The 19201-nt window shown below is 52.4% G+C and overlaps 1 protein-coding gene across 2 annotated transcripts in view; it reads left to right on the top strand.

Annotated features, from left to right (window-relative positions):
* The first annotated feature begins 7437 nt into the window (after positions 1-7437).
* LOC103295592 (DLA class II histocompatibility antigen, DR-1 beta chain-like) overlaps positions 7438-19201 on the top strand; it is a 40752-nt gene continuing 28988 nt past the window's right edge. The window contains exons 1-6 of one of the 2 annotated variants that reach the window (XM_054721659.1): positions 7481-7605; positions 12914-13183; positions 15331-15612; positions 16241-16351; positions 17270-17293; positions 17574-18620. In XM_054721659.1, coding sequence (XP_054577634.1) covers positions 7506-7605; positions 12914-13183; positions 15331-15612; positions 16241-16351; positions 17270-17293; positions 17574-17587 — 801 coding nt within the window. In that variant the 5' untranslated portion in view covers positions 7481-7505 and the 3' untranslated portion in view covers positions 17588-18620. Of the gene's footprint in view, positions 7606-12913; positions 13184-15330; positions 15613-16240; positions 16352-17269; positions 17294-17573; positions 18621-19201 lie in introns of those variants that run through there. The other variant, XM_054721658.1, reaches the window with a different exon arrangement.

Below are 19201 nucleotides of genomic sequence, written 5' to 3'. Positions count from 1 at the left end.
CCAGTGCACAAAATTTGTGCATGGGGGCGGGGGTGTCCCTCAGCCCAGCCTGCACCTTCTCCAATCTGGGACCCCTAGAGGGATGTCCCACTGCCCATGGAGGGCTGTGGGACATCCCTCTCACAATCCAGGACTGCTGGCTCCCAACTGCTCGCCTGCCTGCCTTCCTGATTGCCCCTAACCATTTCTGCCTGCCAGCCTGATCACCCCCTAACCACTGCCCTGCCAGCCTGATTGATGTCTAACTCCTCCCCTGCCAGCCTTGTTTGCCCCCAACTTTCCTCCTCTGCCGACCTGTTCACCCCTAACTGCCCTACCCTACAGGCTTGATTGCTCCCAACTGCCCTCCCTTGCAGGCCTGGTCCCTCCCAAGTGCCCTCCCCTGCTGGCCATCTTGTGGTAGCCATCTTGTGTCCACATGGAGGCAGGATCTTTGACCACATGGGGGCAGCTATCTTGATCTTGTGTGTTGGAGTGATGGTCAATCTGCATATTACTCTTTTATTAGATAGGATCGAGGCCTGGTGCATGGGTGGGGGCCAGCTGGTTTGCCCTGAAGGGTGTTCCGGATCAGGGTGTGGGTTCCCTTAGGGCGTGGGGCAGCCTGGGCAAGGAGCCTGTGGTGGTTTGTAGGCCAGCCATGCCCCCCGACGACCCAAGCGGAGGCCCTGGTATCTGGGATATATTTATCTTCTACAATTGAAACTTTGTAGCCTGGAGTGAAGCCAAGCCTTTTGCACGCTCTGTGGCTGCCGCCATTTCTGTTTGGATTTGTTTACCTTCTATAATTGAAACTTTGTAGCCTTAAGCGGAGGCCTGGGCCAGCCAAGGAAGGTTGAAAACTTGGTTTCCTCGGTTGCCAGGGGGAACCCTAGCCTCCTCTCTTCAGCTCCGTGTCTGCCGCCATTTTTCTTGGGATTTATCTTCTATAATTGAAACTTTGTATTCTTGAGTGGAGGCCTGTGCCTGCCAGGGTGTGTGGAAAGCTTGGCTTCCTCTATTGCTGAGGAAACCAAAGCCTCCCTCCTGCTCTCTGTGGCAGCAGCCATCTTGGTTGGGGTTAATTTGCATACTCGCACTGAGTGGCTGGTGGGCGAGGCTGGTGGGCATGGTTTGTGGGTGTAGTGGAGTGGTGGTTAATTTGCATATTACTCTTTTATTAGGTGTGACATTAATTAATTTAAAAATAAAAGAGCTGCCCCAATTATACTTTTTATTATTTTTTTATTTTATTGTTTAAGGTATTACAAATAGTAGTACATATGTCTCCTTTTCTTTTTTTCCCCCATTGACCTCCTCCCGGCCTCCCTTAACCACCCGCCCCCACCCCCCCGCACTTGCCCTCACCCCTCCCCGCCCCAGTGTCTTCTGTCTATTGGTTGTGCTTATATGCATGCATACAAGTCATTTGGTTGATCTCTTGCCTCCCTCCCAACCCTCCCCTACCTTCCCGCTGTAGTTTGACAGTCTGTTCGATGCTTCTTTGCCTCCATTTATTTTTGTTCAACAGTTTATGTTGTTCTTTATTATCCATAAATGAGTGAGGTCATGTGGTATTTATCTTTCACTGAGTGGCTTATTTCACTTAGCATAATACTCTCCAGTTCCATCCATGCTGTTGCAAATGGTAAGAATTCCTTCTTTTTTACAGCAGTGTACTATTCCATTGTGTAGATGTACCACAGTTTTCTTCTTCTTTTTTTTAAAATATATTTTATTAATTTTTACAGAGAGAAAGGGAGAGGGATAGAGAGTATTGAAATGGTCCATCACAACCATTTATGTTTTGATAATTTTTTACACTTTTGTAAGTTAACACAATCACTTTATTCTCCAAAAAGCACCCTATAAATTATAACAGGGGGTGAGGCTTCTAAGATACATATTAACTCATCACCTGTTGAGAGTAGAGACCAGTGAGCCAGAGTGAAAGACTGAAATAATGAAGGCCATGGTTCTGCATCAGCTTCCGACTTAACGATGGCAGTGGCGTCTTCAAGGAACAGAGCGAGTAGCTAGAGGCCCCTCGGCAGCCCATCCAGGTAAGCACTCCCGGGACCAGCCCCCGCGGAGCCCGGCCAGAGCGCGTTCCCGAGGCGGGAGTCACGGCTCAGAAACTCCAGGCGGAGACGGAGGGCAGGAGGAGCGACCCTGCAGCGAACCAGCCCCAGCGGAGGGAAAGCTGACAGTCAGAGACTTCGTGTTCAACTCTGTTCAGGCAGAGACTGAGCAAACTGCCTAGCACGTGCCTCGTGGAGGACCCCTGGCCTGTGGGCGGACGTGTCACCGTCTGCGCTTCTCAGACTTAGAAATGGGAAGGCGATGGGACTGCGCACGCCTGGAGCAGCTCACATGTCTGTGTCCTCCTGTGACCTCCTCCGTGGCTGTTAGAAGCATCCCTGGTTAAGGGTGTAGCCACGTCAGACAGTTTTTACAGGGCTTTCCTATCCTTTTTTATTTTGTTTTATTTTATTTTGTTTAATCCTCACCCGAAGATATTTTCCACTGACTTTTAGAGAGAGTGGAAGACAGAGAGAATATCGATGTGAGAGAAACACATCGATTGGTTGCCTCCTCACAGCCATGACCTGGGCCGGGGACCAGAAGGAGCCTGTAACCCAGGGACATGCCCTTGACCAGAATCAAACCCATCGAAGCTGGGACCCTGGGTCCACAGGCCAACGCTCTCACCACGGAGCCAAAGCGGCGATGGCCTCGACATTTCTTGTGAACTGTCCCCTTTGCTCTTAATTTAACTACTGGCCCGATCCCCCAAAGCTTTCTCTCTAAGGTCGGGTCCCACATTCGGGACTGTGAGACTCCGGGTTCCTTAGGCCCCAGGTCCCCTCAGCGTCCAGATGGCCGTGTGACAGCACCCGCTTGGCTCTCTGTCTTGCGTGTGACCGTGTGGCCCAACAGGGACCCTGCAGTGACAGCCAGTGGCCTCCACATGGCGCTGAGGGGGCGGTGCTCCCGCCCCTGGAGGAGGAGAGGCCAGGCCGCGGGGAGCGCAGTGGCCCCCGAGAGCAGTGTTAGACCCCTTACTCTTCCCGAGGAGAAGCTTCCTTCCCTATGAGGACGGACTCTCCCAAATCACCGGCACATATTTTGTCATTTATTTGGAATCAAAGACACCCCATGGCGGGCACCGGCCTGGACTCACTGGGCAGGGGCTGGTGGGACACAGGCAGAACGCTGAAAAACCCTCTGGCCAGGATTATACGGACCCATAACCTGTTTCTCACTTTAAGTTCCACATTAGCGGTGGGAGCTTTCTGGAAACGACGGAGAATGTTCTGAGACGACTCGGACAAGAGCAGACACTCCATGCCACCTGTGCTTGCTGATCACTAACGCCCGTTTCCCCGGGTGCATTGCAGCCTTTCAGGCTCAGCACAGTGAGTCCCCGGTGTGACACGGGAGGACTCAAGACCTGTGTGATGCTGCCCATGGCAAAAATCTGTGTATGGCCTGGCCGGCATGGCTCAGGGGTTGAGCATCGACCTATGAACCAGGAGGTAACAGTTCAGTCTGAGACAGGGCACAAGCCCAGGGTTCAGGCTCGATCCCCCAGTTGATGTTTTTATTCTCTCTCTGCCGTCCTCTCTGAAAGCAACTAAAAATATATATATTTAAAAATATGTGCTTCTGATGTTATTCGTTTCTTCCCAAGATGTTGTGATTCATTTTCCTTAAGCACAAAGCTGTGGTCCCAAGCATCAAGACCAGAGACTGTACTGACAACAGTCTAAACTGACAACACTTTCCCCGAGAAACGAAGTCAACGGCCTTTTCCCAGGACGGACCCCAAGTTTCCTGCGGAGCAGAGCAGGCTGCCTCCCCTCCTGCTCAGTGGGAGGTCCGGCCTGGGACCACCTGCAGGGCTGAGCGTGTGGGGGCAGCTGTTACCTGAACTCTCCTTCTATTGAACCAGCTCTGAAGAAAATGTGAGATATAAAAGCAGCTGGTTTTGTCACACATAACTGGACAGCATACAGAATTTGTCATAGTTGTTGATACATTCTTCCTTTTTTAAAAATTGATTTTAGAGAGAGGAAGGGACAGGGAGAGGAAAAGAGAAACATCTGTTGCCTCCTACACACACCAGACCAGGATCTGTACCGGAATCCTGGGCATGTGCCCTGACAGGGAATCAAACCGGCCACCACTCACTGCACAGTACGACGCTCAACCCACACGAGCCAGGGCTGTCGGTTCCTTTAAAAAATAAATTGCTATGCTTTGTAAATAATATGTCAAATTTGTATAAACACGTTTGGTAGAGTTCTCTTTGACTGTATCTCAGTGTATTCTTCTTATAGAATTGCTGTTTGCCATTCTTTTTCATCCAAATCTAATGGGGGCCTTAGCTAGGCTTCCCCAGATTGTCACACATCACGATTAGTGAAATTTGACTAAATTATGAATGTCTGTTTGTCAAACTAAAAGTGATATTCTCCTAGTTGCCACTGTACAACTGCCCTCAGTACTGACTTACCACTGGGGTCAGGGACAGAGTTTGTTCTCAAATCCAGGAACAAGAGGGATTTCTTCCCAACCTCTCCAAGAAATTTTGATTTTTCCACATTAACAGAAACATATTTTTCCAAAGTGAGTGAGATAACCTTTCTGTTCTGCTTTCGGGTGGTCTAATTTGCACTTAACCTGCTGAAAAGCCTGAAATACTGATTGAGAACAGTAGGTTGGATTTAGGAATCGGGGAGCACCGTGGTCTTTGAGAAGGGGAAGGGGTGTGCGGGAGCTCTGGGTGTCACCACATAAGATACATACAAACTCTGTCATTTCCAGAGAAGGGTGCAATGGTGAGGCGGGATCTGGTCCAGGAACGGGAATTGCTGCGCTTAGCTGCCTCCATTTATGGAAAATGCGGTCACTCTTTAGAAGGAGTGGCTTGTGGGCAGGCACATCTGTGAATGAGTGATGGGAGAGCTTCTCCTGGGAGGAATATGCCCTTCAGAGGGTGAATGCGGGGTGGTGGGTGCAGGGGCTGAGCGTGTGGGTCTGAACCTCATCGTGGGCTCCACCTGGAGGCCCCTTTACTGCCTTGTGTCCTTGCAAAGGCCCTCAGCGCCATCACTCTGTTCTCTCCAACTGGAGGGATGAAGGCACTCAGCTCACTGAAATGATGTGAGAATTAAACAAAATTCTGATGCAAAGAAGCCCCTGTATATCCTGGGTACAGAGTGCAAAGCTCAAAATCGCTCAATAAATTTCACTCCCTTTTATATGGAGGTATAACGGACATGTGGCATTATATTAGTTTCAGGTGTGCAACATAAAGATTGGGTATTTGTATCTATTGGAAATGACACCACAGTAAGTCTGGGTAACAGCTACACCACACGTAGGTACTAAACTTTTCTAGTGATGAGAATGTTTAAGACAGTGGTTCCCAATGTGGGGCACACACTTCATAGGGGGGCAATTTGATTTTTAAGTGGGGCAATTGGAGAATGAGGTATTAACAGTTAATTTTTTTATTTCTTATGGTTCTAGGGGCCTCATGTACAGTATATAAATATATATTGGGACATATTTATGCATTTAAGTTCTCTACTAGTATTATGTTTTGAAACTTTATTTGCTATTTTTTCGTATCACTTCATATTATTTTTTAGCAATTTCTTAGTGATTTCTTCCTCAGTACTTCAGCTGTCCTTTCATTCTTTTATTTTTCTCTTTCACGGATGCCATGTTCTTTGGAAGCTTGTTTAGACCAAGTTAATGGCCTTTAAGGCTTCCTCCTCGTGAATAGTTCACTTTTTTAATAATAAGAATTACATGTCACGGGGGAGGGGACATCAGGGTTTTAGAGATCAGTATCCTGTCACTAGACAGATGCCGGCACGTGTAGGACATCAGAACTGGGGCGTGAGAATTAACACAGAACTTCAATGGACAGCTGTCCTTTCAAGTCCACTGAGGATCTGAGCGGTACATGTATGTTAGTATAACATGTACTGATGAGCTAACGTAGAACTAGATGTTCTACATCACATGATGACATACAAGAATGTACTTCCTAGTTTCCCATCGAGTTCCATTTCCTGAACACTCTATAATAGTTTCATTAGCAAAGTCTTCTTCTACCTTTTCGTAGAATAGAGCAAGAGCAGTTGACTGAATAAGAGGACACGCCCCCAAGAAAATGGGAAAATCCTAATGGGGCCAGGAGTGAAGACTGAATGCTTTTCACATGAAATACCAGCTATTCCAACGCAGAGCTGCTGGGCCACAGACTGGCTTAGAGTCCCTCCTCAGGCCCCCAGCCTCTGCACACTTGGGTTTGGGCAGGTGGCCCGGTCACACTGGTGGGTAAAGTGCTGGCCAAGGCACTTTCCCTGCATGTCACATGGACCGCCTCCTCCAGCCCCTTTCTCCAGTGTGTTCCCGAGGTGCCCTGAGCTCAGTGACAGCACCAGGAGATAAACCTGAAAACCTTTCACTCGGGTTAAATTATTGAACTTTCCATTTCCTTCAGTGAGTGACATCCCCCTGTAAAGAGTCACCGACTATACTCTCCAATCAGCAGCTACCAGCCTGTCACGTCATCAGTTACTAGGGGAAGCTGCTCCTGAGGTGTCCCCAGAATCACAGCCTTTCCCAGTATTGAAACACCTGGAAGATCACAGTGGCTCTGACTGTGAGAGGCTAAGTCACTTCCCCAAATCTGCAACACTCAGTTGAGGTGCAACAGCGAAATAAGCCAGTCAGAGAAAGACCAGTGTCACATGGTCTCACTCCTATGTGGAATCTGGTGAACAAAAAAACTGATGAACAAAATAGATCCAGAGACATAGAAGCACAGAACAGACTGTCAACCTCAGAGGGAAGGCAGGGGCGGGTGGGTGGGAAGAGATCAACCAAAGAACTTATATGTGTGTATGCATAACCCATGGACACAGACAATAGGGTGGTGAAGGTATGAGGTGGGGGTCTGGGGGGGGGTGTGCGCAGTGGAGGGCTAGAAGAACACAATGGGGGACATACTAGTATGTAATACTTTCAACAATAAAGACTTTTTAAAAATAGGACAAAATTGAAGGCCTCCCTCACCCTCAGCTCCCCGCACACTCACTCATCCATTTGCAAACGGCTCTGTCTGCAGTGAGAGAGAGGAATGCCCCCAAAGGTTCCATCTTGTGTGCTCATCACTGACCAGCGAGGAGCTGCCTCACCATAGGGCCCAGCACAGTGTTTCTGACACAACCAGACCAAACCTTTAAAGCCCTCAATCAAAGCAATGCTTTTAATGCAGGAAATTCTAAGTATGAGAAGAGGACCTTCCTACTGCATCTCTGACCAGCAACTGATGATGCTACTCACCTCTGATGCTGATTGGTTCTCAGTACTGAGATGACCCAATCCAGGACAAAGAATGAGTTCCCTAGTTGGTATTATTGGGGATGTGGGTGGAGAAGGGTCACAGCCCTCCCTGAGTGGGACTGGCCTGCTCCCTGCCCCTGTGCTCTCTGAGCTCCAGCATGGTGTGCCTGCGGTTCCCCGGAGGCTCCTGGATGGCCGCTCTGACGGTGACGCTGATGGCACTGAGCCCTCCCCTGGCTCTGGCCAGGGACACACCAGGTAAGTGCACCTTGGGGGTGAGCTGTTGTGGGTGAGGAAGAAAGGAAATTAGCTTTGTCACCGTGTCCAGGCCATGTCCCTTAGAAAATGGTGGCATATTCTTCAGTGGCCACCTATCTTTACCACATGGACCCCGATTATTTCTACCACAAAAGGGGGCGGGTGCTCGCCACTATGAGATGCACAAGGGGCTCCATGTAACACAGCTGTTTCTTCTCACCTCGCCTCCAGTAAAACTCCCCAGCCTGTGTCACATTCCATTGGGGTCTTGAGAGGATTGAGAAGTAATGATCTCAGACTAATTCCACCCAGTTCTCCATTTATTGCATTGAGTTATCCCCAAGAGGAAAGTTTCTCTGACATTTTATGGGAGTCAAAGGAATTAGAGGGTCTCTCTTTGAGGATCCTGTGTTCTGTCCTCAGCAGAATCTGTGATGTTGGTGCCTCTGCCTACTATGTGAGATGTATCAAGGGGCCTCCCCACCATCTTCTTTCCTTTCTCCCTGAACCCCTTAAGAAAGAAAAAATTCAAAGCAATAATTTCTCTGAAAAAAAAAAAAATACCCCAGGGTTACAGGCCGTCAGTTCAAGTGGTTAGGAAGCTCTCCCTGAGGAAGTGACGTGTAGAGACATTTAAGACCTGGATGATGAGAGAAGCCACCGTGTAAAGATCTAGGGGACAAGTGTCCCAGGGAGAGGAACAGGGAAAGGCCACAGTGTGGGCACGTGTTTGCCGTGTTTAAGGGGCAGGAAGAAGGCTAGCGTGGCTGCAGCACAGGAGCAAGTTGGGGAGTGACACTGACAGAGGAAGAGGCTGGAGAAGACGGGAGACACATCATATTGGGCCCTGATGGTGGGGTAAGAAGTGTGAATTTTATCTGAAGAGACATGTGAGCTGCTGGAGGGTGACAGGGAGAGTCCACGTATGTTTATTAAAAGCAATAACCCAGCTTCCAGTGGAGGTTGGACTGCAGGGTTCACAAGAGGAGCCGGGGCCTTGAGGAGCATGGAGGAGCCCAGGTGACGGGCTTGGGCTCCAGTGAGTGTGTGCGGCAAAGGCAGCGGGAAGGGGAAGTGAGCAGATGGGGGAGATATTTCCATGACTCTTATGGATGAAATGGGGAGGGGTCAAAAACCCTAAGGATTTTATCTTCAATAATTAGAATAAACTTGGTGGAGCTGTTTACTGAGATGGGAAGGCTGTGTAAGAAGTAGTTTGAAGGGGGCGGTGAGGAAGAAGGGTTCAGTGTAAGCTGGAAATGATTTCCTGACATTTGTGTGGAGCTGCCAAGAGGTCACTTGAATACAGGAGCCTGGAGTTCATGGCCGGCCAGGGCAGGGGGTGTATGTGTTGGGGTAATTGACACATGTGCTGTGTTAAACTCCAGGGAAATGGAGAAGGAGGAGGAGGCGGAGGAGAAGGAGAAGGAGGAGAAAATTAAGGAGGAGAGAGTAAGAGAAAGAGAGAGAGAGAGAGAGAGAGAGAGAAAAGCAGACAAGAAGCTGCCAAGGGTTGATCCCAGAGGACCAAGGGCCAATGAGAGCAGAGGAGACTGAGAAGGGGTGCAGTGTGTTGAGGAAAACCGAGAGAAGGTGATGCAGGGCAGTGAGGGGAGTAGATTTTTCCAGAAGGGAGTGGCCAGGTGTGGTGAGAACTGCTAGAATGCAGGGAAGTGAGGACATGCAGAGAAGTGAGCACTGGGTTTGGTGGATGTGACGTTCCAAGTCAGTGGAGTGTATGAGACGGAACCTGATTGGACAGTTTGAAGAGAGGACGGGAGCTGAAGACGTGAGGGATGATCACAGTGACTCTGAGCTGCGACCTCAGGGAGACTGTGCGCTGGGCTCAGGGGGTCAGTGGACCTAAAGCATAAGAACAAAGGAGCCTGAAGGGAGCTGGGGGACTCGAGAACCAGAGATGCTCAGTCATCAGCAAGGACCCACTGGGTTGACCTTGAAGGCAGAGGTGACTGGTTATGAAAGCTACCAGTTCCACAGCCACTGCTTATCAGTGACCCAGAGCAGACAGTCACCACCCGGTGATGAGGTGGAGTCATCGACAAGACAAACCTGGTCCCTCCGGCGTGGAGCACCGTCACATCGGGCAGTTACTATGCACCAGGCCTCCATGTGAGTGTGTGACTCTCATAACCATCCCGTCTTACCTGCAGCAATTACAGATGTAATGACCCATGGACTCTGATTCAGAGAGTTTAAGCCACTGATGCAGAGTCACAAGGTTAGTTGTAGAACCAGGTGACATAGTCTAGATCTCAGAATCACAAAGTCCTCTCTTCTAAGTCAGCACAGTCCTTTCATATTAGGTGCATGTACATCCCGTTATATAGAGAGTCCAATGTTTCTGTCCTTGTGTTCAAAATGACATTTAGTGATAAAGTTAATTAAAGACAATTGCCAAATGGTGATAAAGGTATTATTTTATCTAGGAAGTTAAGGAATAGAAAGATCTTGTGGGCTTGCATTCCTAGGGGTTATTAGAATTAAAATAGGAAGCTATTTATTGAGTGCTTATATGATCAGCATCAGAAAGAATCACTATGTAATTCCACACTTACAATATCCTGTGAGGAATACAGCCTCATTAAATCTATTTTAGAGATAACGAACAAGGTCCATGGTGTTGCCATCTGACCCAGCGGAAGAGCTAATGCTCTAATTGAGATCCTAATTCTAGAGCTGGGCTTCTACCCCCCTGTGAGCAGTGGCTCGGCTGGGTCTGACTTGCTGCTGAGATTTCTGCTGCTCCATGTGCCAGCGTGTGTCTCAGGGCTGGGGCAGCAGGCGCAAGGGCTGCTGGTTCCAATATACAGGAGGAACTTACATCCATTTTGCATTTACAACTTGAAAAGTTCCATATGGGCTCACACTATGATGTGAGCATGTGAGGAACACAGAGAAGTTTAAGTGCACTCCCAGCCTCAGATTCCATCAGCGGGTGGGCTTGTGTTGCCAAAGGAAATACAGGATGCCTGATTTAAGCTGAATTTCAGAGAAACAGAAATTACTTATCTGAAATCCAAATGTAACTGGGAATTGTGTATCTGTATTTGCTTTATCTGGCGGCCTTTCAGTTGGGCCCATGAGCCTGGCCTGATAGTGCTAACCACACAGGCTACAGTGAACAGCAGCTCACACATGTTTATTTCAACCTTCTCACGTGTCAGGAAGGTGCTAGAGAATTTGTGAAGAGTTAGACAGACCCGCTCTGACCAGAGTGCCCTCCCCTCTGCCATCATTTCTACGTGAAGGTCTCCATGTAAAGCTGGGACCTGCTCCTTTTTGTAACCTGTCTATGTGAGGGTGTCCTATTAGCTTCTCCCCTTCTGAGGGACCTGCCCATAGAAATGAGAGTCCACCTCCGGTCAAGGCTGGTAACCTGATGCCTCCTGGTATCATTGGGAGCAGGAGGCAGTTAGAAAGCTCATTAGTTGGGACTTTGAATGGGAATCAAATGGCCGTGGCTGTAGCTTCTGCTGTAGACAAGCAGGGGGCCAGTGGCAGAGAGATTGAGAAAGAAGATGATGTGGAGGATAATAGATGACTTGATGATTGGGTAGCAAGGCAAAGAAGCAGGTAGATCTTGGTCCTGAACAAATTTATTTTGCTAAAAAATGTTACTGTGCACTGGGACCAGATTCCTCAAATACATAAATTCCATATAGACCAAGACTTACCAGATACATTGGTAGAACTTCCTATGTCATTCCCAGCTGCTGTGTGATCAACAGTGGCTTTCACCCCAGATTTCTCAGACGGTTCACACCAGCAGAGCTCACCCTGTGAAGGTTCCCTGCTCCTCCCCCTCCCCACCCCGGGGACATCTGCCTCATTTAAAGCCGTGTTTGGTGGTCACACGGGGTTTCTCTGACAACTGGTGGGATGCCGTGTGCAGCCCACTGTGTACAGAGCACCCGCCCCACCCACACAGAATCATCTGGTCCAAAGGTCCATAGTGCTGAGGTGGAGGACACTGCTGGACACCGGCTGTTTCTGAAAATTCTAGACTCACGCTTTGTACACAGGCACCTTCCAATGCAGCTCTTCACGGTTTACTTTAGCTCATTTCATACCGAATAAAACAAACAAACACCAGACAGTCTACTCTTGCTTTCCAGGGTGGTTCAAGACCCACGGGCCCCGCCAGCCCTTTAAACAAACAAACACCAGACAGTTACACAAATCCACCACTTTCTTGTTGAATCCATTCAGTCACTTGAAGTTTAAAACCTTCCTTCTTATTTGCCTTTTGTGATGTTGGTCAAAGCATCACGAGTCCTGTCACTGCATCTCTGCTGACCGTCCACGTCTCTCCTTATGAGTCACGCATCGCGGGGAGCCTGTTCTCAGGAAGGGCCTCACATTCCTGCAGGGACTCTCCCCACACCCGCGAGGGGGTCAGAGCTTCCATCATCACCTGGCTTCCTCCACAGCTGTGCCCTGGGTCTCTGCGCCTCCTGGGTTGGACATGCAGGAAAGAGCTGGCGCCCTATTGGGATTGGAGTGTAACCCCCTGAACTCGTCAGTTCTCTCCATTACATGGAGCAGAAGGCCACCCTCACTCACCCCCAGGCTCCCAGCACCCCGACTCCTCCAGGCTCTGTCCCCTCCCTCCCACTGTCTGGGCTCAGAGCCGGGTCTCTGGTTCCCAGGAGGCCATGGGTTCCCTCAGGCTTTGCAGGTTGCAGTGCCTTCCCCTGAAATGTGCCTCCCTCCCTCCCTACCACCCCCCCCCCCACAACCTTCAGGCCACATCCTGTCACTCTGGCCACTGGCTCCGCCCTGATGGAACTGGGGTCCTGCTGTCCCTGCTCCAGACCCCCTTTCCTGACATCTCCCTCCTGTGTGAACGCCTGTGGTTGGCTGTGCCTGCACTTTGGTGAATTCTAAGCTCAGGGCGGAGGGCGATGCCCGGTTTCCTGCCTGGGACCCGGGGCAGCTGGGCCTGGCACGAGGTCCCCTGCCCAGGTGGTGACAGGAGGAGGGTTGTGGGGAACAGGAAAGGCTGTGGGTGATGGGGGGGGGGGGCATCTAGGAGGAGGCGGTGATGGCACAAATCCTGGTCCAGCCTGGAGCCCAGAGCCCCGCGGGAAGGCCAGTGGGGTCCCCAGGGGCTGAGGGTCCCAGGGGTCTCCCTGCCTGCGTCCTCCCTCCAGCCCCAGAGGAGGGGGGGCCCGGGTGCTGGCAGTGGGGGTTCCAGGGTCCCGTGTCCCCACCGCCTGGACGCCCCGCACTGGGCGGCGGCGCCATCTTCTCTCACCAGCATGACGGGTCCTTCCTGTCCCCGCAGCACATTTCCTGGAGCAGGTTAAACATGAGTGTCAGTTCTCCAAGGGGACGGAGCGGGTGCGGTTCCTGGAGAGATGGATCTACAACGGGCAGGTGTATGTGCGCTTCGACAGCGACGTGGGGGAGTACCGCGCGGTGACCGAGCTGGGGCGGCTTACCGCCAAGTACTGGAACAGCCAGAAGGACATCCTGGAGCAGATGCGGGCCCAGGTGGACACCGTGTGCAGACCCAACTACGGGGTATTGGATGGATTCCTGGTGCATCGGCAAAGTGAGCGCAGGGTTGCGGAGGAGGGGGGAGTGGTGGTGTGGAGGGAGGGGGGAGCGCACACAGGGCTGTGAGGAGCACCCTGAGGGGCCTGGGGGCGGCTGTGGGGACCCTGTGGTCCTGTCCTGTGTAAGGGCGTTTCAGGGGTGCCCAGCCCTGTCCAGTCGGGGGAGGGTTTGGGAGCAGAGGGGAGGTGTGCGGTGTGAGGTGTGAGGGGGGAGTCGGTCTGCCTTGGCCACACTCCCCCCCACCCCGAGCCCTGGAATAGGGGTGCTTGGTGCCCAAGCCTTTCCTGGGGAGGGTCAGGCTGGGTTTGAGGGGCGGACCTGTGTGTACAGAGGGGGTGATGGGAGCCAGGTTCCACATTGTAATTCTGTTACTTCACACACTGATGTTACATGTATGCAGTGCTAATAGTATTTAAGTAATCGCACACTAACTTTTTAGAGTTGTGACAGTTTACCTCACATTCTATTTTGTTAATCTTTTTACATTACTGCCAAATCTCAGTTGAAAATTTGTTCTTTATTTCTAATTCATCCTTCAGTGATTTCTAAGGTTCTTGAACATTTTTGACATGTGTGTTGGCTAATGGCTGCCCTGCTCTAGGAATGGCCTATTGTCCGTCATCCCTGGGGTCCGGGCCTTTTCTCGGTGATTTTCTGGGTTCTCTGGGCAGCCAGAGGGATACTTTGCTGACATGGATTCAGCATTTTCTCCAGCTCCTGGCTCGTGTTTTGATTCTGCTTTATTTCTTTCCATGTTAGGAACTTAAACATCTTTAAGGGAATGAAATGTACTTCAAAGTTGCTAGAAATGATTTACCATCAATCTTACATCTACCCTTTTGGCCCCACGCTGTTTGTCCTCCTCCTCCTCCTCCTCCTCCTCCTCCTCCTCCTCCCCTCCTCCTCCGTCCCCCCTCCTCCTCCTCCTCCTCCTCCTCCTCCTCCTCCTCCAAATCTGTATTTATTGAGCCTGGTCTCAGGCAGGAAGCACACATGTTAATGAGTCCCAGCCCCTGCCCTGAGCTCAGATGTCAGATTGAAAAGAGGGACAATTATAAAACGACAGGAATCCCAATAACAGACCGGCTTCTGTGAGAAGGAGCGGGTGGCTCAGTGAGCGTCACTATAAGTGGTATAATGGGGGCTACCCTGGTCCTGCCTCTCCCTCAGGACTCAGCCCCGGAGCTAGGGAATCACCCTCTTCCTGCTTCCAGGGGAACCATCTCTGTGTTCCAGGTGTGACCGCATTCCCAGGACTTCACACCCTGAGTCCCATCTGCCCCAAACTGTTCCCCAGCTTCTCCCTCTGCTTTCCTTATATTCCCTCTCCTGCCTATATAATAAAAAGCTAATGTGCAAATCAACCAAACGGCAGAACAACCACTCTTTATGGTGTGCACTGACCACCACGGGGCAGACGGTCAACAGGAGTTGCCCACTGGTGTTCTGTGCACCAGAAGCTAGGCTCATGGCTGGTGAGTGCAGCAGCGGTGACGGTAGCCTTTCCTTCATCCACAGCAGCGCTAATGATATGGGACTGACAACTTAGGCCCGCTCCCACATCCCGTGAGGGCTCCGGGACTGTGAGAGGGCACAGGGGGCTGAGGGACCCCCCTGAGTGCATGACTTTCATGCACCGGGCCTCTACTATATAATAAACAGCTGACATAGAGTGATGGCTACGTTCCAGCCGCTGTTGTGCATATTTCAGGCCCATTGGTCCTCATGTGTCCCTAAGCGGTGAGTTAGTATTATCACCCCCTTGTAGGGGAGAAGCTGAGCAGAGAGGATCTCCCAGGATCACCAGGAAGAGGCAGAGCCCGGATGTGACCCAGGCAGCCCTGCTCCAGAATCACACTTTAACGCACACACTCTGTGCCTTGCACAGATCTGTAAACTCTTCCATTCAACAATGAGGAACTGTTTCAAGTGAAAAATCCCCCAAATTTCCTCACTGTCTCTCATATCCAGTGGCCCGGGCTGGAGGCGGAGATTCAAGGCACATGGCACTACCTCCTGCGGGGCCTCAGGGCGGTTGGAGGGGGGCCTGCCCGGGCCTGGAGCTGGGGCTGGAGACGAGGCCGAAAGGGGGCACCCAGGGGCTGCCTGTCCGCTCACTTCCCTCCGCCTTCTCTGTCCCAGCTCTGCCCACAGTGACCGTGTTCCCGGCCAAGACCCAGCGCCTGCAGCACCACAACCTCCTGGTCTGCTCCGTGAACGGCTTCTACCCGGGCCCCATCGAGGTCCGCTGGCTGCGGGACGGCCGGGAAGAGCAGGCCGGGGTGGTGTCCACGGGCCTGATCCGGAACGGGGACTGGACCTTCCAGATGCTGGTGATGCTGGAAACAGTGCCCCGGAGCGGGGAGGTCTACACCTGCCACGTGCAGCACCCCAGCAGCTCCAGCCCCGTCACCGTGGAATGGAGTGAGACGCCTTCTGACCTCCCCCCCACAGGGGCCCTGCTTGTTCCTGAGGATCAGGGTCCCTCTCCCCACACCCCGTTTTTCTTTGCTGGGGTCTCTCCCTCAGCACAGGCCACAGGGCAGCCCTGCGATCGCTCCTGTGGACCCCATAGCCCTGGGGCGCCATTCCTGCCCTGCTCTGTCTCCCACCCTCTCCCGTCATGTGCCCCTGGGCCCTGGCCCCGTCCCCTGTGGGCTGGGCGGTGCTTCTGCCTGCGCTGAGCTGCCCACTGTGATCCGGGAGGAGGTGCCTCCTTCCAGAGTGTGGGGTCCCTCCTGCCGCGGGTGAGCCCCATCTGCTCTGTGTCTGCTGCTCTGTCACCCGGGCCCGTACCTAAGGTCCCCGAGGCCTGGGCTCCGCAGCCCTCAGAGGCCGAAGCTGTGGCCTTGGGTCGGGGGTGAGGGCCCCTGAGGCCGGTGCCTGGGCCTCTACCTGCTCAGTTTGGCCTCAGTCTGTTTCCCGTAAATGCCTATTCTTCTGCTTCCTCTAGGGCCTCCCCCCCCCCCCCCCACCCCGCAGCTCTCCATCCCAGGGTCTCCACCAGAGAAGGTGCTTTGGGCTGAACCCACTGACACAGCCTCTCCTCCAGGGGCCCAGTCCGGATCCGCACAGAGCAAGGTGCTGAGTGGAGCCGGGGGCTTCGTGCTGGGGCTGCTCTTCCTCGGGGCGGGGCTGCTGGTCTCCTTCAGGGCGCGGAAAGGTAAGGAGCCGCTGGCAGCGAGGCCCCGAGACGGTGGGGGACGGGGCTTTGCTGGGTGAGCTCTGGGATGGCAGCGCCTTAGAGGCCTCTCTTTCCCTGTGGGTCTCCCGTGTCCTGGAAACGCAGAATCTCTAGCTCCCGGTTCTTAGGTGGAGACATGAGGAGCCATGGCTGTGGGTTAGAGACGGGTTAACACGCACGGGATTTGGGTGCAGATCCTGGGCACATGGAGGAGCAGGCCCTGTGGTCACTGATGACACTGGATGTGATGGCTTCGGGGCCACTGCTCTCGGCTCTGCTCTTTGTCAGTGAAGTGGTGTTGCAGATAAGCTGCCAGGTGGCATGGACAATAATCAGTCGGGCACTCAGAGGATTCAGAAGAGGAGCCTTTAATGCAGAATTGCAGATGCACTAGATTGGTGACTCAGGGCAATCACCCTCCAAAGCCTGAGTGATGTATAGGGAGGAAGCCTTCCTTTTATCCCCTTTAGTTTCTTTTTCCTCCAATATGGATCAGGCTTCCAGACCTTTTGGGGGCTTTGCAGACCCCCATAGGTTGGGATGGGGGAAGTGAGATTACACCTAAAGGCCTGACCTGACTGGCGCCAGCACTGACAACCCCCTCAGGGGTTGTATAGCTGTTATGGTTCATAGCCCCTGTAAAATGGGAGTATTCTGGGAAACAGGTTCTGAAAGGCAGGACAAGCATCACAGATAAGAATGGAGCTAATTATTTACTATGTGCATCAAAATACTGGTTACTGGCAAGATTCAGATTGCTAGCCCCCCCAAGTGTCTTATATTGCCCTTCAGTGGGAGTGCTGTTAGAGAACTCAGGTGGCCTGTGCTAGGGACCCTGTGTTTAAGGACACATTTACCTTCCTATCTTTTAAGTAATATATAGCTTCTCTTTCCCAGGACACTCTGGACTTCAGCCTACAGGTAATGCTCTTTAATCCTCTCTTAGGGATGAATTTGGTTTCCCTAGAACAGAAGGTGCAGGTCATGAGAAGGACAGGAATAGTGGGGAAGCCTGGGTGTGGCTCTGGCAGCCGCTAGCACTGCAGCGTCTCCTCCCATCTGATGAAAAGCCTACTGTAAAGCAGCTCTGGCTCCTGTGGCCTCAGAGCCTTTCCTCTCACGTGGGAGCCACAGCAGGAGTCCTGGGAGGGCAGCGCCCCTGCTGGCCGGGCCTGGGAACTGCACTGTCCTCTGTCTGCAGGGCTCCTGAGCTGAGGCGGCCATGGCGACACGGACAGGAAAGACCCTTCTGTCCGGCCCCTTGGCAGCCTGAAGAGGTTTCCTGCTGGGCTCTCACTCCACAGGAGAGCCGCCTCGGGTTCTGGGGGGTCCTGGCTCCTGACCCCCAGCAGCTCCTCCCTGCTGGTTCCTCCCGCCCTGGACCTGGAGGCCCCAGTGTTGGCTGCAGAGCCTTAGCTCCATCCTCCCTGTCCCTTTGTGTTCAACCCTCGCTGTCTGCTGTGCACCTTAGCTCACCTCTGCCCACATTTCTTTACAAAATGTTCCTCAATTAAATACGGAGTGAAATCATCTGACTGGCATGGATTCAAGGACAGGAAGTAGGAAGAAAGAGTGTTGCACAGGACCTAGGAGAGTGGGCGCCAACAGAGCTGTGGAGGCCAAGGGCCCTAGGGCGCTTACGAACCCCTCACATGCAGAGGAGGCACCTGAGCCCAGAGGCCAAAAGCCTCCCAAGTCACCCAGTCAAGATGGAGACCCAGGTTCCGACCCTGGGCCCACAGCTTGCTTGGTGCGACTCCCCCAGGTCATCAGGAGCCAGGAAGGGGCTGGTGCAGGGCGTGGGGGTCCCCCGGCTCCCGCCCCTCCCAGGCTCTTGAGCTCAGTCTGGGAGACAGAGTCAGGAGTCCAGTCCCCTGTGGGCCCAGCAGCAGTTTCCATGCTTGGGACCCTCCCGTCTCCTGTTGGGTCACCCCCACCCCAGGAAGCTCCCGTCTGATGAGACAAAAGAAACAGAGAGTCAAGCGTGCACGTCAGTCACTGGGGAGAACACACCGTGACAGGAGAGCGTGGCCTGGCCCTGGCTGGTTTGGCTCAGTGGCTAGAGCGTCGGCCTGCCGATTGGTGGGTCTTGGGTTTGATTCCGGTCAAGGGCACATCCTTGGGTTGCATGCTTGATCCCTCATATGGGGTGTGCAGGAGACAGCTGGTCAATAATTCTCTCTCATCATTGAATTTTCTATTTCTCATTCCCTCTCCCTTCTCTCTGAAATCAATAAAAATATATTTAAAGATTATAAATTAAAAAACAGGAAGAATGCTTGGAATTTGTGTCGGCTTCACCCAGGAAGGCTTGCTGGAAAAGGCTGAGAAGTGAGGACAAGGAGCTACTTTAACAGCTCAGGAGAGGGTCGGAGGCGAGGGAGAGCCTGAAGCTGACGAGGGAGAGGGCACGGGGTAAGTTACCCCCATGAGTTGTCTGAACCCTCACACAGGCTCACTGGTGAACATGCGAGCCTGTGTGCACACACTCATGCCTACATGCACACTCATCCATGCACACCCATAACCACACGTTACATCCCAGGTGTAAGCACACATAAGCTTTCTCAGACCTCCGTTCTCAGACCTTCATGTTCGCATACATGCAGTCAGATACAGACCTACTGGGGGGGCCGACCCTGCCTTTTATGGAGTTCAAATATGCTTTCCTCTGCACATCGGAAGGCAGCCTGCACTGCCCCAGTAAACATGGGTGCCCCAGCAGCTGTATCACCTATCACATGTCCCGGCCCCACTGCCTGGGCTCCATCCACAGCCCCTGCACCAGGTCCCACGTGGGGCGACGGGAGTGTCTTTTACGCTGTGCAC

Source organism: Eptesicus fuscus, chromosome 10 (genome assembly GCF_027574615.1).
Source record: "Eptesicus fuscus isolate TK198812 chromosome 10, DD_ASM_mEF_20220401, whole genome shotgun sequence".
Classification (NCBI taxonomy): Eukaryota; Metazoa; Chordata; class Mammalia; order Chiroptera; family Vespertilionidae; genus Eptesicus; species Eptesicus fuscus.
The sequence above is the reverse complement of the archived record's forward strand: the minus strand, read 5'-3'. Positions and strand labels throughout refer to the sequence as shown.